General features: G+C 42.0%; 1 protein-coding gene and 1 long non-coding RNA gene across 2 annotated transcripts in view; one reads left to right on the plus strand and one right to left on the minus strand.

Moving 5' to 3' along the window:
* P2RX1 (purinergic receptor P2X 1) overlaps positions 1-13,568 on the plus strand; it is a 32,401-nt gene extending 18,833 nt beyond the window's left edge. Inside the window, exons 6-13 of the mRNA XM_074974791.1 lie at positions 996-1,076; positions 3,464-3,605; positions 5,531-5,661; positions 7,353-7,443; positions 8,461-8,526; positions 9,358-9,459; positions 12,134-12,202; positions 12,651-13,568. Of these exons, the coding sequence (XP_074830892.1) occupies positions 996-1,076; positions 3,464-3,605; positions 5,531-5,661; positions 7,353-7,443; positions 8,461-8,526; positions 9,358-9,459; positions 12,134-12,199 (679 nt within the window). The 3' untranslated portion in view covers positions 12,200-12,202; positions 12,651-13,568. The remainder of the gene's footprint in view (positions 1-995; positions 1,077-3,463; positions 3,606-5,530; positions 5,662-7,352; positions 7,444-8,460; positions 8,527-9,357; positions 9,460-12,133; positions 12,203-12,650) is intronic.
* LOC142000484 (uncharacterized) overlaps positions 1-20,002 on the minus strand; it is a 71,546-nt gene that overhangs the window by 42,341 nt on the left and 9,203 nt on the right. The window lies entirely within an intron of this gene.

Raw genomic sequence — 20,002 nt, forward strand, 5'->3', positions numbered from 1 at the left:
CCCCTTACATCCCTCATTGGCAGAGGGTTGCTCTGACCTAGTGAGGTAGCTGAGTAATCTTCATGCTGCTTTTCTCACTTCTCTGAGTCACCAGAGCTGGGGAGAAGCAGGAGCCTATCAGACACACACCCTGCATGCATTCAAGGGATGGGCAACAATAATGCCTCTGGGGCCTCTCTCAGTCATCCCAGCCACTAGATCATGCTATGGATGCTCTGACCAGCCCATCACCACAATCTCCTCTCTCCTCCCTCTACGGGTTCTTCCAGACTTTGGGGTGTATTGTTGTGTCAGGGTTTTAGTAGCCTCCTCTCTTCCCCAGCATTGAGGGTATGAAAAGCCAGGATCCTTGGAGTCCTGGGTATGGGTCAGAGAGCTCCCTGCCCCTTTCTGAGGCTGCCCAGGATTTTACCATAGAAAGTAAAGAGCTCCCATCATTGGGAGTGAGAGCCTCTCATGAGCCGTGGATTTGAGCTTGTTGCCTTTAGTGGGAGTTTTGATTGAGGATAAAAGCTTCAGAATTTGGCCAACATGTTCAGCAGAAAAGTCATTCAAATTCCTCTGTTCTAACTGTAAAATGTCAGGTGCTGTACAGTAGCCAGCTGCAAAACCAAAGCCTAGTCTCTGCATCAGCCAGTTGGTCAGTGGGTGGGGATGAGCAGGGGACATTGGGATTCTGCATTATTGCTTCTCCACAGTAAAGTCAACACAGCATATAATGAAAGGAAGCTCCTTCATCAGGCCCAAGAAAAGGCTTGTCTGCATAGCAAATATTTCCCCTTCTCTATAGTGCTTCTACCTAGGATACTTTGGAATTCATCTTTTTACCTAGAAAGTGCAAGGACCAGACCAAATCTCTCATTGGGTCCTGAATGTGATCGTTTGGATGCTATCCCATATAATTTCTTTGCATCTATTTTTCTTCCCTTTATTATAATTACTTTAGATGTTGGCTAATTGAAAGACAAGCACTTGTTAACACGTGTATTTTTCAGCCCCCCGTTGCTCTTAGAAGCTGAAAAATTTACCTTATTTATTAAGAACAGCATCAACTTCCCCACATTTAAAGTCTCCAGGTGAGTAAATGTTTGGGTTGTTGTTTTTTTTTTAAGAGATCAAATGTCAAATCTTTTTTTTTTCTGATCGCTCATGAGTTGGATCCCTGCCACTATGTAGAGTGATGTAGTATTGTATGTATAGCTCTTGGCTCATTTGGTGCAGAAAACACCATCTTTTGTCCCCGAGTCCAGTATTTGGTTGACTGCAGCATTCAATAACAAATCAGTTAGTAGGAATCAGGACTGGTCCTTAAACGAGTCGCAAACCAAAATGGGGACGAAAGCCCTGACCCTCCAAACAAGACCACTCATGTGAGTAAAGTCATTAACTTATTCGCAAGAGCAGGGCCTCACTTTATAACATGTGGTTTAGTGTAGCTGGAAGTGAGTCTCAGCATAGGCAGACAGATTCACACTAGTGTAACCCACACACCTTCTGGGTGTGGTGTTCTATGCCATCTCGTGGCACTGGGACGACTTAGAGAGTTAACATTAGTCTATTCTACGGCCTTAGCTAAGAGCCAGTTGGCTTTTAGCTTATGCAGTAGAGGCTCATGCACTAAGTTCCAGAGGCCGCATGTTTGATCCCGCCTGCTGACGACCAGGGTCTGTCGGTGTTACAGTAGCACACTATAAATAGCAATGTAGACGTTGCTGCACTGGCAGAGACTCACCCCCAGCTACACTAAACCATGCATTATAAAGTTAGGCCACCTGAGCTCAGACACAGGCGATTGGGTGGCTAGCCTGAGCCTCTGCAGCAACGTCCACACTGCTATCCAGACTGGGAAGCTCGCATCCAGTTGCAGTATAGCCATACCCCTAGTGGCTAGAGCACTGGATTGGGACTCAGGCAACCTAGTTCTATTCCCAGCTGTGCCACTGACCTTGGACAAGTCACTTTCCCCTCTATATGCCTCAGTTTACCCATCTGTAAAATGGGGGTAATCATACTGACCTCCTTTGTAAAGCACTGAGATCTACTGATGAAAAATGCCTGCATAGAAACTAGGTAGTATTATAAGGAACACTTCAGCTATGTAAAACCTGCTGCCTTGGTGCTAGCATTGAGCTGTATTGAGCTGTAAACGGTGTCTAATTTCAGTCTTTAAATCAGAGAAGCAGAGATTGCAATGAAATTTACCAGAGATCTCAGTTGTCATGGTGCACACACCTCTCCTCTTTCTCTGTCTTTTTATTCTTCTGAAGGCAGAAATATAAAATGAAGTACTACAATGGGAGCCGCTAAAGCACCAGGAGAACCCAGATTGTATAGAAATTGTCAAAGGCCCTTCACATCATTATGATTTCTGCTTCTATTACAGTAATTGACTTCGGAAATAATTCCCTAGTGCCTCTCTGTAAACTGTCTCTCTGACCAAAGGAACAAGTCTAAGAGGATTTGTTGCTGGTCTGATTATAAATTTGATCCAGAACAAATGAACAAAAGTCATTTGTGCTGAGCATGACAGATTTCCCTTCTATAGATTTGTACTGTCCCTGTACTATTTCTGAGGTTAAATACACAGTAACCTGACATTAATCCAGGCTGCTCTCTGAAGCAGCATGTATTCAGTAGAGTCTGTCCAGCCACCATTACTCAGTGCCATGGATTGCCAGTTCACCCGAGACTGTGCTCCCAGGAGGGAAGAAAGAGAATAAGATATTCTACAGTGGTAATAGGTGAAATGCACAGAACCCAGCTAAACAAATCCCTTTGTTATATTTTGCCTTCACTATCTTAATTTCTACATGACAAAAAAATGTTACAAAGTCAAAATGGGACCAGTTACACTAGTGTAAATCCAGAGAAACTCCCACTGGCTTGAATGAAGTTACTCTGCTTTACAACAGTGTAAGTGTGCGTTATGCCTTTTTGGTCAGGAACTCTTAGTATGTGTTAGTACAGCACCTAGAACGATGGGACCTGTCCTGACTGTGGCCTGTAAGGACTACTGCAATATAAACAAACAAACAAACAGAAACAATCTGGATCAAAGTGAATAAAATCTATTGTGTCCCTAATGGGTTATAGCTATAAGCCTCTCTTCCACTGCTTTGAAAACAAATTTCTGAGCCTTGCCTCAATCCTTATTTCTGTCTCTAAATTATAAGTTTTGTGAAACAATGTACGTTCTTTGCTCTTGTGTAGCTGATTTTAAAGCATGATGTTCACTATGGCCTAGCTTTTCGAAAGAGTTCAGTACCCGCTCAGGCATGGAGACAAGTGTCCAGATTTTCAAAAGAACTTGGCATGTTGGGTGCAGAACTCTTATGAGACTCTGGACATCAGCTGCTGGGTGGTGAGTAATGAGCTCATTTGAAAATCTGGCTTTTTATACCATAACTAATCATAGACTATCACATTTCATTCAGTTGACATGCAGGTTCTTTTTTATTCACAGACGCAACCTAGTGGAGGGCATTACCACAAGCTACCTGAAAAAATGCACCTACCACAAAAACAAAGATCCTTTTTGCCCTGTGTTTGAGCTGGGATACATTGTGAAGGAATCGGGACAAAATTTTCATGCCCTGGCCCTTAAGGTACACAGATTTCAAGTGATGTGTGCTTCAGTCATGAGAATGAGGGGACATATGAGGTTGACCTGAAATGGGTTTTGTTTTTTTGGCCACTGAAGTGAAAAATCAGTCATTAGCACAGCTCTATACCTTGATCCATAGTTCTGACCAATCACTTTATATATTTTGTTTGCAGCAAAATCCAAACTTGGTAAATAAGGAGTCAACAGGGTGTCCTTGTTTACACTTCAAGCTGGAGGAGCAAATTCCAGCTCAGGGAGACATACTCGTGCCAGATCTGACTGAGCTAGCATGCTGAAAGTAGAATGTAGCCATGGTGGTGTGAGCAGCATGAGGAGCTAGATGCCCTGAGTATGTACCTAGCAGGCATGTCTCCTCCAGCTCAAAGTGCAGACATACCCTTAGACTACAGAGAAATACGGTCTAATCTGCAAAAAGAGGTCAGGAAAGGCAGAGCATTTTGTGCTTATGTTAACAAGGATTGTGCGTATTTGCCACGTTGCTGATCATGAGGTGCTACACTGTTTGTTTGTTTTAGAACAAATAAAGAGGGTTTTTTTCTGACTCCACCCTTCTCATCCTGTTTGGCCTTTGTACTGAGGAGCTCATCACTGCTTTGGTTCAGGCTTTTTTGCTTCCTTATTGCTTTTTGTTAACATCTCCCTCTCCACCTCCACAAGTTCACATTCATGGTTCACACACAAGCCACCTATCTACATGTCAGTATCTTACACCGGGGAAGAGGAAGAGGTGAAACGTGTTACTATGGAGATGTGTTGATGCTGCTCAGTTGATTAGATGGAAAATGACCTCCTGAATCCAGCACTATCTAATCTGTGCCCTCTCCTTCCTAACCACAAGAATCTGATATGTTCTCTCCATCAGAGGCCCAGCCTCATGAGTGATCGTTCTAAGCCCACAGCAGTTGTGTACTAGCTATTGATCCACTGAACTAGCTAAAAAAGCTAGTAAAACACTGAATCTATGTATGCGCAGAAATGAGGCCCATACATGAAGACACTGTACCTCCCTATTTCCATTCTTTTTATTTGTTATTGTATTTCCAATGGTAGCCCATTATAACTGGTTGAGAGATTAATCTTTTCAGCTTGATTGGCCAGACCTGTCTGTTTAAGAGGTTACAAGTTAAGCTGTCTCTAATCCAAGAAGGAGCATCCCTACAGAGGGGCATGAGCTGCAAAATTTGGGTCCATGCCCAGCCTGTACTGTGAATTTTAGGGATTTTCGGATGCAGGCTTTTGGCGTAGGCCTTTCTCTAATAATCACAAAATGAAAGTCCCTTTTCTCACAGACGCACACAGGATGCAATCATTCTATCCACCAGCTTGGGCTGTGACGTCAACCCTGCAGCCCCAGGCCTTGGTGGCAGGGGTCAGAGCTGCTCGGGGTCATGCTTCTAGTCACAGGTTGCCAAACAAAGGGGAGGCAACTCGTGAGCACTACAGTGATACTATGTAAACAGCAACAGTCACCGCAGCCAGCATTACCAGGCTCCTGCATCCAACATCAGGACTTCCCGCTGAAGCTCTTGATCTGCTCTTTCCAAATGGAGCAACATGATAGTGGGAGAGGCTCTGGAAGCTCTACTAGTAAGTGAGGATGACGCTAGCATGTCAAGTGTGTCGTACAAAGAACCAGATGATTGCAAGGTGGAATCCTCTGTTGCTGAGAGTCCTGGGTGAAGAGAGGGAAATAAATTGGCAGGACTATGTATCCTGGCTGGATCTCTGGTCCCTTGGTAGCATCTTTGGAGCCAGCTGTGGAGAGTGAGTTTATTGGGATGGAAAGAGCATCCCTTTGCAAATTAAAAAGCTAACAAAACCAGAATGCAGCAGAGCATCCTGAGTACAAATTTCTGCATGATAATGACGTGGATATTTGCTGTCCTTTTCTCGTGTCTCTCATAGGGCGGGGTTGTCGGTATCACCATAGACTGGGACTGTGACCTCGACTGGCCCGTGACATACTGTAAACCTGTTTACCAGTTTCACGGACTTTACAATGATGACAATAACGTTTCACCAGGCTTCAACTTCAGGTAAGATGGCCCTATTATCTTCTGTTCAGCCTTCGTATATAGTTTCTTTCATCCTGGAGGATCTCAAAGCACATTACAGACTCTATAAAAGCAGGGATTATTCTCCTGACTACCAAAATAAATGTCACCCTTGCACGTACAAAGTGCAGCCGTTCATTTTAGAATAGGAAGTGAAAATGCCTCACCTCCCTTTAATCAGCTGTCCTTCCTCTCTTTCTCTTCACACACACCCACGCACTCACTCCAGACTTCTAGCTCTGAGCCATTGCAAAATCCTCCCAGGGTCACCAATTATGCCCCAAATTAAATCATCATCATAATCACAACACTATGCATTTCCTTTGCTGAAATGGGTTAGCAGATACCATAATTGTCACTATAGCTGTGTAGTGCTACAGGTGGCACTGCACTTAATAGTACACGTAGCTCTTATATAGCACTTTGCATTCTTAGATCTCAAAACACAGGCAGTCAGTATCATTACTGCCCCCTGGGCCAAATTTGAGTGAGTGATACTGTGACTTAGTTCATAGGGTTAACAATTTGGCTCGGCTTCCCTTCCCTCGTAACGGGGGCAGGGGGCAGCCGGCAGCCAGGCCAAACCTGAGTGGCACTGTGACCCTCTGTGGCAGGTTCCAATGCCAAGAGCAGGGCCAACCCCGGGACAGGAGCCGAGAGTGCAGGGTGAGTGCAGAGTAGGCCTGCTCTCTGACCTTACCAACCCCTCAGCTTGACAGTGCCATGCCAGCAGGTGCTGCTGAGAGTGGTCAGTGCTTCCTCAGTGGGGCGAGGAGAAGCGGAAGTATGCTAGCTGATGATTTTGGCCCCCCGACCCCTCCATCAAACTTGGATGCTGGGTGGGCTGCAAAAAATGACAACATGCAGTTGGTGGGCCACCTTATTAATATGTTCCAAATGTAGTAAGAGCATGAGTATATTCACTACACGTATTGTCAAGAACAAGATATTTGTGAGTTAGGCCAAACTTTCCTAAAACCAGCCAGATACCCTCTAAACTGGTACCACAGTAATCACAGAAATTCACACCCTACATCCATTCACCCATTAGTGGTACACGATTCTCAGTCGAATGCCTCATCATGCCTAGCTATAGATATTGAAATACCCACCCATTTTTTTGTATTTGTTTGTTATTAATTTCTTTAGATTTACAGAATAGTAACAAATGAGAGCCCTGTGCACCGTAACACTTAATTATTCTTCTTGTAATAACATAATATACCCAGTAGCATTAAACAACAAATGTTCAAACAGGAGCAAATGAACTCATCTCATCTTAGCCAATCGTGAAATTTTCAGTTGAATACTTTCAGTTCATTCACTGACTTTGATTTGGTAGAGGTCAGCTTCAGGATAAAAATTATAGTAACTAACAAGCTGTTATCTAGCACTTTTCCTCAGCTCTTATCCTCAAAGCACTTTACAAAGGATGTCACTATTTTTAGCCCCGCTTTCCAGATGGGGAAACTGAGGCACTGAGCAGGGAAGTGACTTGCCCTAGGTCACCCAGCAGGGCAAGAGTCTCCCAAGTCCAAGTCCCTTCCTCTGTCCATTTAGTCACAAAAATTCTAGTTACTCAATTTTCTCAGTGGTTTATATTAGTTTGCTTTATTTTTGTTTTCTAAAGACCATGAAAGGCCATTTAACATATTATCTGTCTGATTGGAAAGGTATGCCAAATACTACAGAGATAATGGAACTGACTACAGGACTTTGTACAAGGTGTTTGGAATCCGGTTTGACATCCTGGTGAATGGAAAGGTAACATCCTGTGTGAATTCATTTTAATTCACAGATTTTTCATCAGCCTCTCTTTTAATTTCATTGCCAGGTCATGTGTTGTTATATAATCCACCCCAGTATCTGAACCTAGTGCACCTCAGGGCCTTAGACTCAGAAGGAAGGTTAAATGATAGTCAGGATGGTGTGTATGCCATTTTCCTATACTCCCTGAAGTTCATTTACTGAAGTAGAGGGGTTGAATTGTTTCAGTAAACTTTGTAGGGACGGATATGATTTCTGCTGGAGTCCTGGGTACTTCCTGCTGCAACAGAGCGCTCTCTCTCTACATGCAAGTTAATAGATAAACTGCCAGTAGATGGCTCTCGGGAATATGTAGCATAGTTCCTGGTTTTGCAAATGGTTCTCTCTGTACAGCTATTTACACCAGCTCTTTACACTTTCCATAATGGCCATTGAGCACTGCAAACCATTTTTCTAAGGATGGTGTTTAATGGTTTGGTCAATCAGAAAGTAACCATTGTGAGCTGATGGTCTCTGTCTTTTCCTGGTGCCCACATCCCAGAATAACCCCTACATTAGTACAGATGGAACTCTGGTTGGCAGTCTCAGCACAGACACCAAGCATGGCTGTGGAGATGGACTTGCCCCTTGTCACTAGAAAATGGTCTCTTTGGGACATGAGTAGTTGAGGACCATTGTGGAAGGAGCATAAGGAAAGTGTTCATTGGGACTGCCCATCCTGTACTTTGCCTAAACAGAGAACTCCAGTAACATGGACAGAAATCCCAGTGTCTTCAGGAATATTCAGTTCACAAAAGAAAAAGAAACTAATGGCTTCATATCTAACATGCCCCGTCTCCTTCTCTAGAAGGGTATCCACAGCTCCTGCATACCTTTGAGAGGGAGTGAACTCTTATAGCGGTAGCCATGCAAGGTTCCTTAGCAGGGTCATCCCTAGCCCTACTAATTCCTTCCCCCTGAAGGATTCCTCTGCTTTATTAGGAGATCCTGCTTATTTTCTCTCATTTTATTCAGGCAGGTAAATTTGACATCATCCCAACGATGACCACAATAGGCTCTGGAATTGGTATATTTGGAGTGGTGAGTATTGGTATGTTCAGCCTATATGTGAATATGCAAATTATTCTGCTTGCATGTGGCATTGAAGTGAAAGTGACTCTGAGCTATAGCAAAATACCAGCTCCACGTAGGCATCCACCTGGCCCTTTAAATGTGGAAAATGCAAAATAAATAGAAAAGAGATTTCCTTGCAGTAGAGCTCATCTATCTCCAGATCCCCTAGATATGAACAAACCATGGTGCAATGGGGACTGATGTTAGATGGTCTGCATATCAGCTTGGGCTGCCATCTTGCTGGACCCAGTCAAACTAAGGAAAGTCAGGCCTGGTCAATATTTTCATGGGAGACCTACAAAAGAAACGCGGGAGCAAATATTCTGGCTGATAGGTAGAGGTCGTCCTTCTGCATATGCCCCAAACCAATACCCCAGTATGGTTTCCAGAGGTGAGGTTCTGTCTTTGAGGTGAGATACCACATTGGGATCCTGGCTGCTTGTGGCCATTAAAGACTGCATGGCGCCTTTTGGAACAGTAAGGGTGTTAAACTTAATTTGTTAGCCAAATTACAGTTTAAGTACTGGTATTTGCTTTCTGCCTACTTAAGTCCCCTAGCTTGAATCCTGCATATATCATTTCAGTCCTAAACTAAGGTGCAGCATGGACTGTGCGCTATTAAACAGCTGCCATGTTCCACGTCCAAAGTGGATGAAGTGACTGCTGTTTGCAAGGTGCTTTGGGATACATGTTATAGCCTCAGGAGATTGGTGCAGATTCCTGGTTTAGAGGATCTAATATTTTAGGTGCTGCACTAACCATGGTTTGGTTTTTGTGTCATGCTTTGTCTGATTTAAGGCATCCGTAGTGTGTGATCTGCTCCTGCTGCACTTTCTCCCACAACGGGATTATTACAAACAGAGGAAATTCAAATATGCGGAAATGAAGACTCCCGTGTCTGTAAGTAACAATTCATTCCTCTTTTACCTGAGACCGCAGAGGGCAGGAGGTATTTGTATACATGTATGTGTGTTCATGTATAGAGATTATACAACAAATCTGTCTGAGTGTGTGTATGTATATAAAAATATATTGGAGAGCAGCTAGACACTTCTTTCTCTGGATCGGTTGTCTCTAGTGATTGTCAAATCCACAGAACACTGAACAGAGACTAGAATCCATGATCTTCAGCTCTGAAGTTACAAGACCCTTCTGTATGAAGAATTTCCACTAGCTCCTTGCTTATTCCCTCAGTGGTCCAGTCACCAAAGAGTGACAGTCATGCGTCTTTAGGGTGAGGTTTTCAAAAGCAGTCAGTGTTTGAGCTAACTCTGCTATGACTGGAGTCAATGGCAAAACTCCCATTGGCTTCAGTGGGAACAGAGCTAGGCCAGCATTAACTGCTTTTAAAACCCCCACCCATATCACCTTAGAATAACATCAAAACATTGCAACACTGCAAATCCAGGTTGTTTTTCACAGCTGCCTAAGGGATCTGGACTGTCAATTTCCATTCAAATGAACAGCTATTCCAGAAATTAATTTTAATGGGCATTGAGCACCCAGATCTCTTAGGTGGATTTGAAAATCTCAGTCCTTATGTCTAATGATCCATTCTCAGAGTCGTGAGGTTGAGCTGGGGTTAAATCCTTTGCTCCATCTACAGTGCATCCTACAGGACAAGAGGTGACTTGCAGAAAGAACTTATTCTTGGGTGTTTTAAAAGAATACCCATTGAAATGTGGGGTTATTTATGAGTCACTGGACATACACTTACTGATCTTTCTAGGATACTTTTTAACTAGGACTAAGCGATTAAAAAATTAATCGCACAATTAATCAAACTAATTGCATTATTAATCAAACTTATAATAGAATACAATTTATTTAAATATTTTTGGATGTTTTCTATACTTTCAAATATATTGATTTCAATTACAACACAGAATAAAAAGTGTACAGTGCTCATTTTATAAGTATTTGTACTGTAAAAAAAAAAAGAAATAGTATTTTTCAATTCACCTCATTCAAGTACTGTAGTGCATTCTCTTTATCTTGAAAGTTGAACTTACAAGTATAGAATTACGTACAAAAAACCTGCATTCATAAATTATCCAATGTAAAATTTTAGCGCCCGCAAGTCCACTCAGTCCTACTTCTTGTTCAGCCAATCACTCAGACAAACAAGTTTGTTTACATTTGCAGGAGATAATGCTGCCTGCTTCTTGTTTACAATGTTGCCTGAAAGTGAGAACAGGGGTTCTCATGGCATTGTTGTAGCCAACATCGCAAGATATTTACATGCCAGACGCGCTAAAGATTCATATGTCCCTTCATGCTTCAACCACCATTCCAGGGGATATGCGTCCATGCTGATGACGGGTTCTACTCGATAACAATCCAAAGCAATGTAGACCGACGCATGTGCATTTTCGTTATCTGAGTCAGATGCCACCAGCAGAAGGTTGATTTTCTTTTTCGATGGTTCAGGTTCTGTAGTTTCCGCACTGGAGTGCTGCTCTTTTAAGACTTCTGAAAGCATGTTCCACACCTCGTCCATCTCAGATTTTGGAAGGCACTTCAGATTCTTAAATCTTGGGTCAAGCGCTGTAACTATCTTTAGAAATCTCACATTGGTACCTTCTTTGCGTTTTGTCAAATCTGCAGTGAAAGTGTTCTTAAAATGAAGAAAATGTGCTAGGTCATCATCTGCAGCTGCTATAACATGAAATATATGGCAGAATGCAGGTAAAACAGCAGGGGACATTGAATTCTTTGGGGGAGAATTGTGTCACAAATTTAATTAATGCCTTATTTTCTTAACGAGCGTCATCAGCGAGGAAGCACATCCTCTGGAATGGTGGCCGAAACATGAAGGGGCATACGAATGTTTAGCATATCTGGCACGTAAATACCTAAAAAAGTGCCACACAAATGCCTGTTGTCACTTTCTGGTGACACTGTAAATAAGAAGAGGGCAGCATTATCTCCTGTAAATGTGAACAAACTTGTTTGTCTTAGCGATTGGGTGAACAAGAAGTAGGACTGAGTGGATTTATAGGCTCTGAAGTTTTACATTGTTTTGTATTTGTGTAGTTATGTAACAAAAAAAAAAAATCTACATTTGTAAGTTGTACTTTCACGACAAAGAGATTGCACTACAGTACTTGTATGAGGTCAACTGAAAAATACTATACCTTTTGTTTATCATTTTTGCAGTGCAAATATTTATAATAAAAAATAACATACACTTTGATTTCAAACACAACACAGAATATCTATGAAAATGTAGAAAAACATCCAAAATATTTAATAAATTTCAATTGGTATTCTATTCTAACAGTATGATTAAAACTGCAATTAATCACAACAATTTTTTAAATCATGATTAATTTTTTTTAGTTAATCGCATCAGTTAACTGCGATTAATTGACAGCCCTACTTTTAACACAAGTCTACTCTGATTTCCAAAGAGTTGGGAGTGCTTCACTAAGAATGGTGTGAAACATATTGAGACCAATTGGATCATGATTACTGTTGCACAACAGAGATAAGTCTTTATCACTGATGCTGCTGTGGGGTAATCCCAGAAGGAATAATTGTTTCATCTGGTTTGGACTGGGCAATATCACAGGAAAAAGAAGAGGCTTCCCCTTCCTCCATGTGCAATCTGCAGAACAACGTGACGGGCTCTCAGTGAAATGTAAGTGGCCTCCCCATCTAAGTTAGATGCACCACTGAAAGTTGATGAAGTCACACCATTTGACCCAGTGGTGAATTTGGCCCTCCCTGTTTCACACAAGGCATGAGAAAGATGCTGTTAAGATAACAGAGCTGGGAAGAGCAATAAGAGAGTGTTGAAATGGGGTTGCAGATGTGGCTTATGGTTGGTTAGATCAACAGATGGGGGCTGTAAAATATTAATAGGTGTTAATATTTCATTGTGTGGGCTGGATGCATGCCCACATCATGGAGATAATATCTGGGGTGAATGGCCTGGGTTACTTGTAAAGTTTTGGGCGTGACTATGGCAAAGTCAGATGCAGTACAGTTTAGCACAGAGCTATGCCTCCTGGGGAGGTGCTGGGCAGGAAGACCCATCCAGGAGAAGGTGGTGATGACTTTTACTGAACCTGTCTCTTTCTTGACAGGGTCTGCACTGAAAGAAGAACCTGCAACCTCTTCCTCTTCTGATATTTTGTAATAGCCCCCAGTTCATCAGGCCATCACAGACCAAATGCCAGCTGAACTCACCATTTTATACCGTAGACTGAGTATTCCTAGGCTGATACATCTTCTCTGTGTTTCAACAGACTATATTTGTCAGGATAGGAGTGCACATCTTTATGAGCACAGCCAAAATGTGAGTGGAAGCCCAATGGGCTGCAAGATAGCAGATGGTTCTGATTTAGTCGCAGCTTTAGGCACTGACTAAACTATTCTGGCATGGGGGATTCCCACTGACTTCACCCCAAGAAAAGAGAAGCATGGAGCCCCATTCATTTAAAGAACAGAGGGACTTTTTCCTTGTTGCTCTTTTTTAAAAGGCCCTCTGAAGTTAAGGTGACCAGCTGGCCTGATTTTATAGGGACAGTCCCGATATTCAGGGCTTGGTCTTATCTAGGCGCCTATTACCCCCCACCCAGTCCCAATTTTTCACACTTGCTAGCTGGTCAGCTTGTCTGAAGTGCTACTATCCTTGGTCCAAATACAATAGACAGAGAGGGAGAGGTTAGGCCAAAGTAAATACTGAGTGTAAAACAAACATGGGGAGACCCAAACAGTACTGATTACATCACCCTCCTGATCCCTAGTTGGGTGTTGGCACCACATATGATAAGGCACACACCCATAGAGTCCAATGAGATCATAGCAGACAGTTCTAGTTCCACCTAGATCTTCTGTGGTCTGCTATGAAATGCACAGGGGCTGTTTGGAGCTATGCTCTGGATTAGCCTAGGATCTGCCTGATTTGTAGGGACTTTGTTAGCCCTGGCTAAGCCACTTCCCCGTAGAGGAGTGCCTACTCCTGATGACGACCGCACTGTTCCTCTTGGTCAATTACAACACTTGGTTATTTATTTTATTAAAAAATAAACCTCTAGTTTTTCTACTAATTCACCTCTCTGTGCCAGTGCTTGTCCTTGGAGGGCATAGATAGATACAGTGTGCTGGCAGGCACTGAAGAATTCAGCAGTCTCAGAAAGGTCGTATATACAAGTCTACAACTCTTCTCCTCTAGCCTAACAAAGAATGTGACCATAAGCAAACCTGGTGCAGCAGCCAGAGCTGCATGTAGACAGTGAGGATATGCCATTTTGACTCTGCACAATCTAGACTGCATCTCTCTGCTCACTTTTTCCTCATACTGCACATGCCTGGGATCCCCCTTAAATTGTCATACCCTGTTTAATTGTTAGTTTCCCTCTGCATCCCATCTTCACCCATAGATAACCTATTTTTGCTCAAATGACATAATTAATAATACTTTGCTATTCTTTCATCCAAGGAGCTCAGAACATTTTCCACAAATCAACTAGTTAAGTTTTACAACACTTCTGTACGGGTAGTAAAGGATTTATAGGGATCACTTCATCTGCCACAGAAATGCAGTTATCTCCAGTGTGGGACGCGAGAGCTGTTTGACAGCACACAGCAATATTACACTACAGTGTAGGGCAGGAAGTGAAGGAGAATCTTGTAACATTTGTAAACGCAGGAGGAATTTAGTTAGCAGTTCACCTAATTGCATTGCAAATCATTCGTTAACAAGGTTCTATTCCTCCCCTGTTTACCCTTAAAAAAGGTACCTTAGCTTTGCCACTAATCTATACTGACTGGTTAATTTAACTAATCGTTTCTACCCTTTGTAATGACGTTGCTATTATACATTATAGCCCTTAAAGAGAGCTGTTGACAAGAAACTCCATATCCTCTATCAACTGGACTCAGTTAAGGTTAAGAGCCATAGGGAGAGAGAATGCTCTACATTTCTGCATCAGTCACCATGCTCATCCATGCCATAATCATAGACAGATTAGCAGTCACATCCCAGAGCTGCTCAAGAAAAATACAAGTGCAACACACGCTTTATGGGTGAATCTTCAAGTAACAAATACGCTGCAGCAATAATTGTCTAGTGTGGCTGCATTGTTCCCCTTGCAGCGGCACACTACAACCAGCAGATGGAACTAACAGACCATTGATTGCCTTTGAATTAAAAGGCAACACAGGAAAAATGGAATGGTCAGAGATCCCAAACACTGAAATAAATGTGTTCACACAACCTTTTGTGCCAGTTTAACTAAATCAATCCCTAAGATAAACCAGCGCAAGCTGCGTGAAGACAAACTGATACAGTAGTTCCTGGCTTCTTGGTATTTTAACTTTTGGGCTTTTGAAAAGCAAGTTGGAGGCAGGCTTTGTATTTTGTTTTTTAAAAAGGAGGAATAAAGCATTTGGGAAAATGCTACTTTATCAGTACTGCCAACTCTAAACATCCAAGAGTCACCCCCCCCCCCCCATCATGACTTTGTCCTTAAAAATCATGATATTTTAAAATATATATACACACACACACACACACACACACACACACACAGAGTTCTTTTTATTTGCCTTCTGGTTTATGAGAATTTAGGCCATATTTTCAAGCTTTCTGCAACCATGAGGGCTTAATAAAAAGAGAACTGAGATTCTCATGTAATTACGTGTCCCAGGGCCTGGTGCTTTAAGTTAAATACCAAATAATATGAGACTCATTATAATACTGCAAGAGTTGACAACTGTTTTGTTTTAATACAGATCTTCCCCTTTTGCTCCATTGAGATGTAGAAAAACCTGTAACACCTCCAAGGCTAGGCCTGGTGGAAGGTATGCTATATCTGGGCATATAGCATGTGAAATAAGTCCAAATGAGCAGACAGAGATGCACTAGCTCTTTCGTTCATTCAGTCTAGGCAGGTGGGTCCTCCTTAGGTGTAGTTTCTGTGCTTCTGCGTTGTCCGATCATAAGCCCTTCCCTCTTTTAAGTTACATTTGATGCAAAAATAGCTCATCCAAGTAAAGAGAAGAGGTATCCCTTAATCATATTCTTCTGTCCAGCTGGAGCCTCTTTGTCTTCCAAGTATTCATTTGGATGTGACATTGAGTCTGAGAGTCAGGGGCCTGGGGAAATGGCCTCTGAAATGACCGGTAAACATTCGAGAAGAAAATGAAAACTGCTTTTTGATTGTGCCTAATTCTCTCCTGTGCCAAAAGTAAACTGAAGAGAGAAAGGTACAAGTGTTATCATGGGGGATCTGGGTAGCTCAGTGCTTCCCCCTACAGTTCCTGGATGTTTATAATATGAGACAGTGGAAGATTATTTCGGAGGGTGGGTGGGAAGAGGCTGTGCAAATGTGTATATTGTGGGACACGAGTACCAGATTGAACCTTTCGGTCTCTCCTCCTGACTCATTTGTATCTCAGCATCGACCTGCTATCACTGCAGAGGTCAGGAACTATTTTCGTCTATTTGGTTCATTATGCATAATTCCCTGTAGAGCCGGTCTGAGTTGGTCTCCTTCTATTCTTCAGCAAGGGGCCAAAACACATCTGTTTACCATACCATTAGCACAAGGGGGTTTACTTCTTATTTACAAGTTCTGTAGAATTTTTGTAAAGAATCTCCTCAGTTTGCTGTATGTGCCACCTTATTTGTGCAAGAGTGGTTTTTTACAGCTCCTTCTCTTGTTTAATTGAGGTTTGGTCTTGTAAATGATTATTTAATTAACAGAAAAATACAATGTAGCTCCTAATGAATTAAATGCACTCTCCAATCCTTTCAGGCAGAGATCACACAAGAATTAATATCTCAGGGACCAAATAGACATTGTTCTTAATTAAAATAAAATAATAATAATACCTCTTATATAGCTCTTGTCATCAGTAGATCTCGGAACACTTTATAATGGAGGTCAGTATCACTAGCCCTGCTCTACAGATGAGGAAACTAAGGTACAGGAGAATTAAAGTACTGCAGCTGGCTTTTGAGTAAGTGAACAGTTTTATTGCTCCGTCTTTGGAATCAGTCCAACACAATAGCCTAGATCTGAGCACTTCTGAACTTTGGGGAGTTTGAAATCTGGATCCAAATGTAACCCTAATAAATAACGGTCTGAGCCTTTACTTATGTCAGTAGACCCTGACGTACTTTCATGAGTGGGAGTTATACGATCAGGCTCTAAATAAATATACAAACATATTCATATACTTAGGCCTTGTCTATATAAGAAAATTGACCACAGGGAATATTCTATTTCTCAAAGCTTTTGCAGAACAACTTATTCCGCAATAACTATGACAGAATTTTTTCCCCATGTAGAGAAGGCCTCAGATTGTAAACTCTTGGTTGCAGGGACTATTTAATCATTCTGCATGTGCATAGTGCCCAGCGAAGCTGGGCCCTGATCCCTGACTAGGGCCTTTAGGTGCTACAGCAATGCAAATAATAATAAACAATAACATTATAAAAATATATATTTCCCATTCTACATAATCTCTCCTTGCTCTAATACATTCATTCTTTCTCCAGTGCAGCATCCAGTCCTTAAGTTAAAACACTCTTGGATTTCTCCAGAACAAAGCTGCTGCTCCTCTGGTTTCATCACACCAGTTTCAATTATCTTAACAAATCCTCCAGAGGATACTCAATGAAAAAGGGCAGGAACACCTACTGCTTCCACCCGCTCTTCAGCAATGCTTCCCATCCCTTACGCCCCAAGAAATTCATTCTGAGACAAGTTCATGATATATGGAGAAAGGTACCTTCTGTAGTGCTAACACACTAGACATCCTCTATTGTGCCTCAAGTCATAATCCCAGCAACACTGGTTGTTATATAGCTAATTTCCTTGGCTGTAAACTGTAGCTTAATTATTCCACGATATTTTCTATGGGAAACTGCTATTTCCTTTTGTCTTTTTTTAATTGCTCACTTTATTTTAGAGTGAGTGACAGGCAGGCAGGGCCAAATCTATTCCTGACAACAGTGAAATCCCTGGACCAGATCTTCAGCTAGCGTAAATCAGCATAGCTCCACTAACGTCAACAGAGCTATGCCAATTTACACTTGCTGAGGATCCAGTTCTATGATATAGATCTGGCCCACTGTTTCAAAAAAGAAATGGTAACAACTGACTTCTTCTTAAACAAACTGTGCTAGTCACACAATGACAGAATGTATCTCATGTCGCCCTCCGGTGGCTGGCCCAAAAAGAACAAGAACCTACCAATGCTACTAGCTAATGAAGTTATTCCTTTAGCTCAGTGGTTTTCAAACTTTTTAGGCTGTGTATCCCTTGCCAAATAATGTAGCCTGCCGCATACACCCAACTAAGATAGGGTCATAATATACCCATGAAAACAGAAAAGAAAAAAAAAAGGTCTGTAAGGGATAACATGATGTATTGTTCACAAATACAGGATTTTTCTCACATACCCCCTGACAAGAGCATGAGTATCCATAGGGATACGCATACCCCAGTTTGAAAACCACTGCTTGAGCTCAAGTGGTAGAGGTCTGTGCGGAAGTACTAAAGGAAATAGGTTCAGATTCTGCTGATGTCCCTTGTAGGATGCTGGTACATAACTAAGGCAAGAGTTTTAAAAGTGACCAGAGATTCTGGTGCCCAACCTGAGTCACATTAAAGGGATCTAAGTTTCGGGGAGTAGTCCTCAACCCTATCAGAAAATCAAGCTCCTTTAAAGCATCTTAAGTTGAACACCCAAAAATGGAGGTAGTCAAAATTACTAGTCACTTTTGAAAATCTGGGATTAACTTTATTAATACTTTCTAAAACAGGATCAGTAGGGAAAAAAAATATCATTCCTCAGATCAAAAGATTCTGTTCTCCCCTCGAAGCATGCGAGCAATGCTTTGTTGGCATTAATGATTGTTATACACATTAGTTTGAGAGGTACTGAAAGTGTTAGTGAAACTGTCCAATGGTTAGTCTTCTATATTGAGATCTTTATCTTGAACTATTTTATGCTCCAAAGACTCACTTGCATCACAACACACTATCTCTAAGTATGAGTACATTCTATGGATCCTATAGTGCCAAGGCACAGCAATGTCTACATATCTGGATGTATATAAGAAAAGGTTTCTATGGCTCTCATTGTTCTGAACTGGGAAATATTTTGTCTTGATTTGTTTATACTGCCTGCAAGAGTTCTATTAAAACTGATATACAGTTAGCTCTATCAGTCTGAGCTCCCTAAATCAAAGGCTGCCGCCATAACACTGTGGCAGCCTTGTGATCTCATTGTATTTTGTAAGCTAAGCAGAGTAAAGTCTTGTCTAGACTTGAAGAGACACATCTAAGGAAAACTCAGGTGATGCAGGAGGCAGTGTTGAAGATTCAGTAAGTGGCAGTTTTCTCTCTGAGTCAATATTGAACCAATGCTCCAGGGTTCTGTTAAGGGGCACTATTCAGTTGTAGGAGGGTACAGTCTTTTGGATTCAATGTAAAACTGAGGTCAATGAAAAAGTCCCACTGCATTTTCTGCAAGGGTACAGGAGTTACCTAGAGATTGTCCTGAATAAAACACCCTGGCTCTAAACACCCTTGAGTTTGGGGTAAAGTTTGGATCTGTATCCAGACTTTGCAGCTCAGGCCCAACTATTCTGTAAACACTGGTGTTCGGTCCAATTACCTGAGGAGCTGCATTCTGCCCCAGGTGAATGCAGCATAAGAACCTGAACAGAACAGAATAAACGACACATTTGATCATTTTCACTCCTTGCTCTGAAATGTGTGCACTATTCAATATCTACCGCATTCCACTCCACCTAATGACTGGCAAAGTCATTCCTGTGCATAGACAATTTAAGACCTATGGGATGAAAGATTCCAGATAAATAGGATATTGGGTTATGTTTAACATGGTAGGGTTAAACTGGTAGAATAAAGCCAAGAGTTAAGGGGATGCTAATGAGAAGAATTATATTAACTAAGTGTATACATAAAATATAAAGGGACACCTATCCAAGGCTCTAGACACCCTGTGTAATGGTGTTGAGGTCATCCCAGTCTGCCTCCTGAGGTCAAGCATTAGCGCCTACCTAAATTTCCCCTCACGTAGGGCATAAGCAAGTCCAAGCAGATCTTTCTAGTATTAAAGAGTGCCCTGTGTGGAGGGTCTCATTTATTTAACTGAAAAGAACACCACGAAAACATAAATGAAAGCATCAGTCAGCTACTCCACCAGAAACTCTCTGCCTCTGGATTAATCAATCTAATGTCTTGCCCCTGTAGCCATGGAGCTCTCTCGGGGGCTGAATTACCTGCCTGTAGCTTGGGCCTCTTCTGGGCATTCAGCTGGATGCCACCCTTCCCCCAACGTGCATCGCTCTTTTCAGAGTCTGAGAAACTGGGACTTTTCTAAAACACTTATGAATCCCATAAGCGTCTCAGTTTCCCTCTGCACTTTACATTGTTAAAAAAAAAAAAAGTTT

This window comes from Natator depressus, chromosome 17 (assembly GCF_965152275.1).
Source record: "Natator depressus isolate rNatDep1 chromosome 17, rNatDep2.hap1, whole genome shotgun sequence".
NCBI lineage: Eukaryota > Metazoa > Chordata > Testudines > Cheloniidae > Natator > Natator depressus.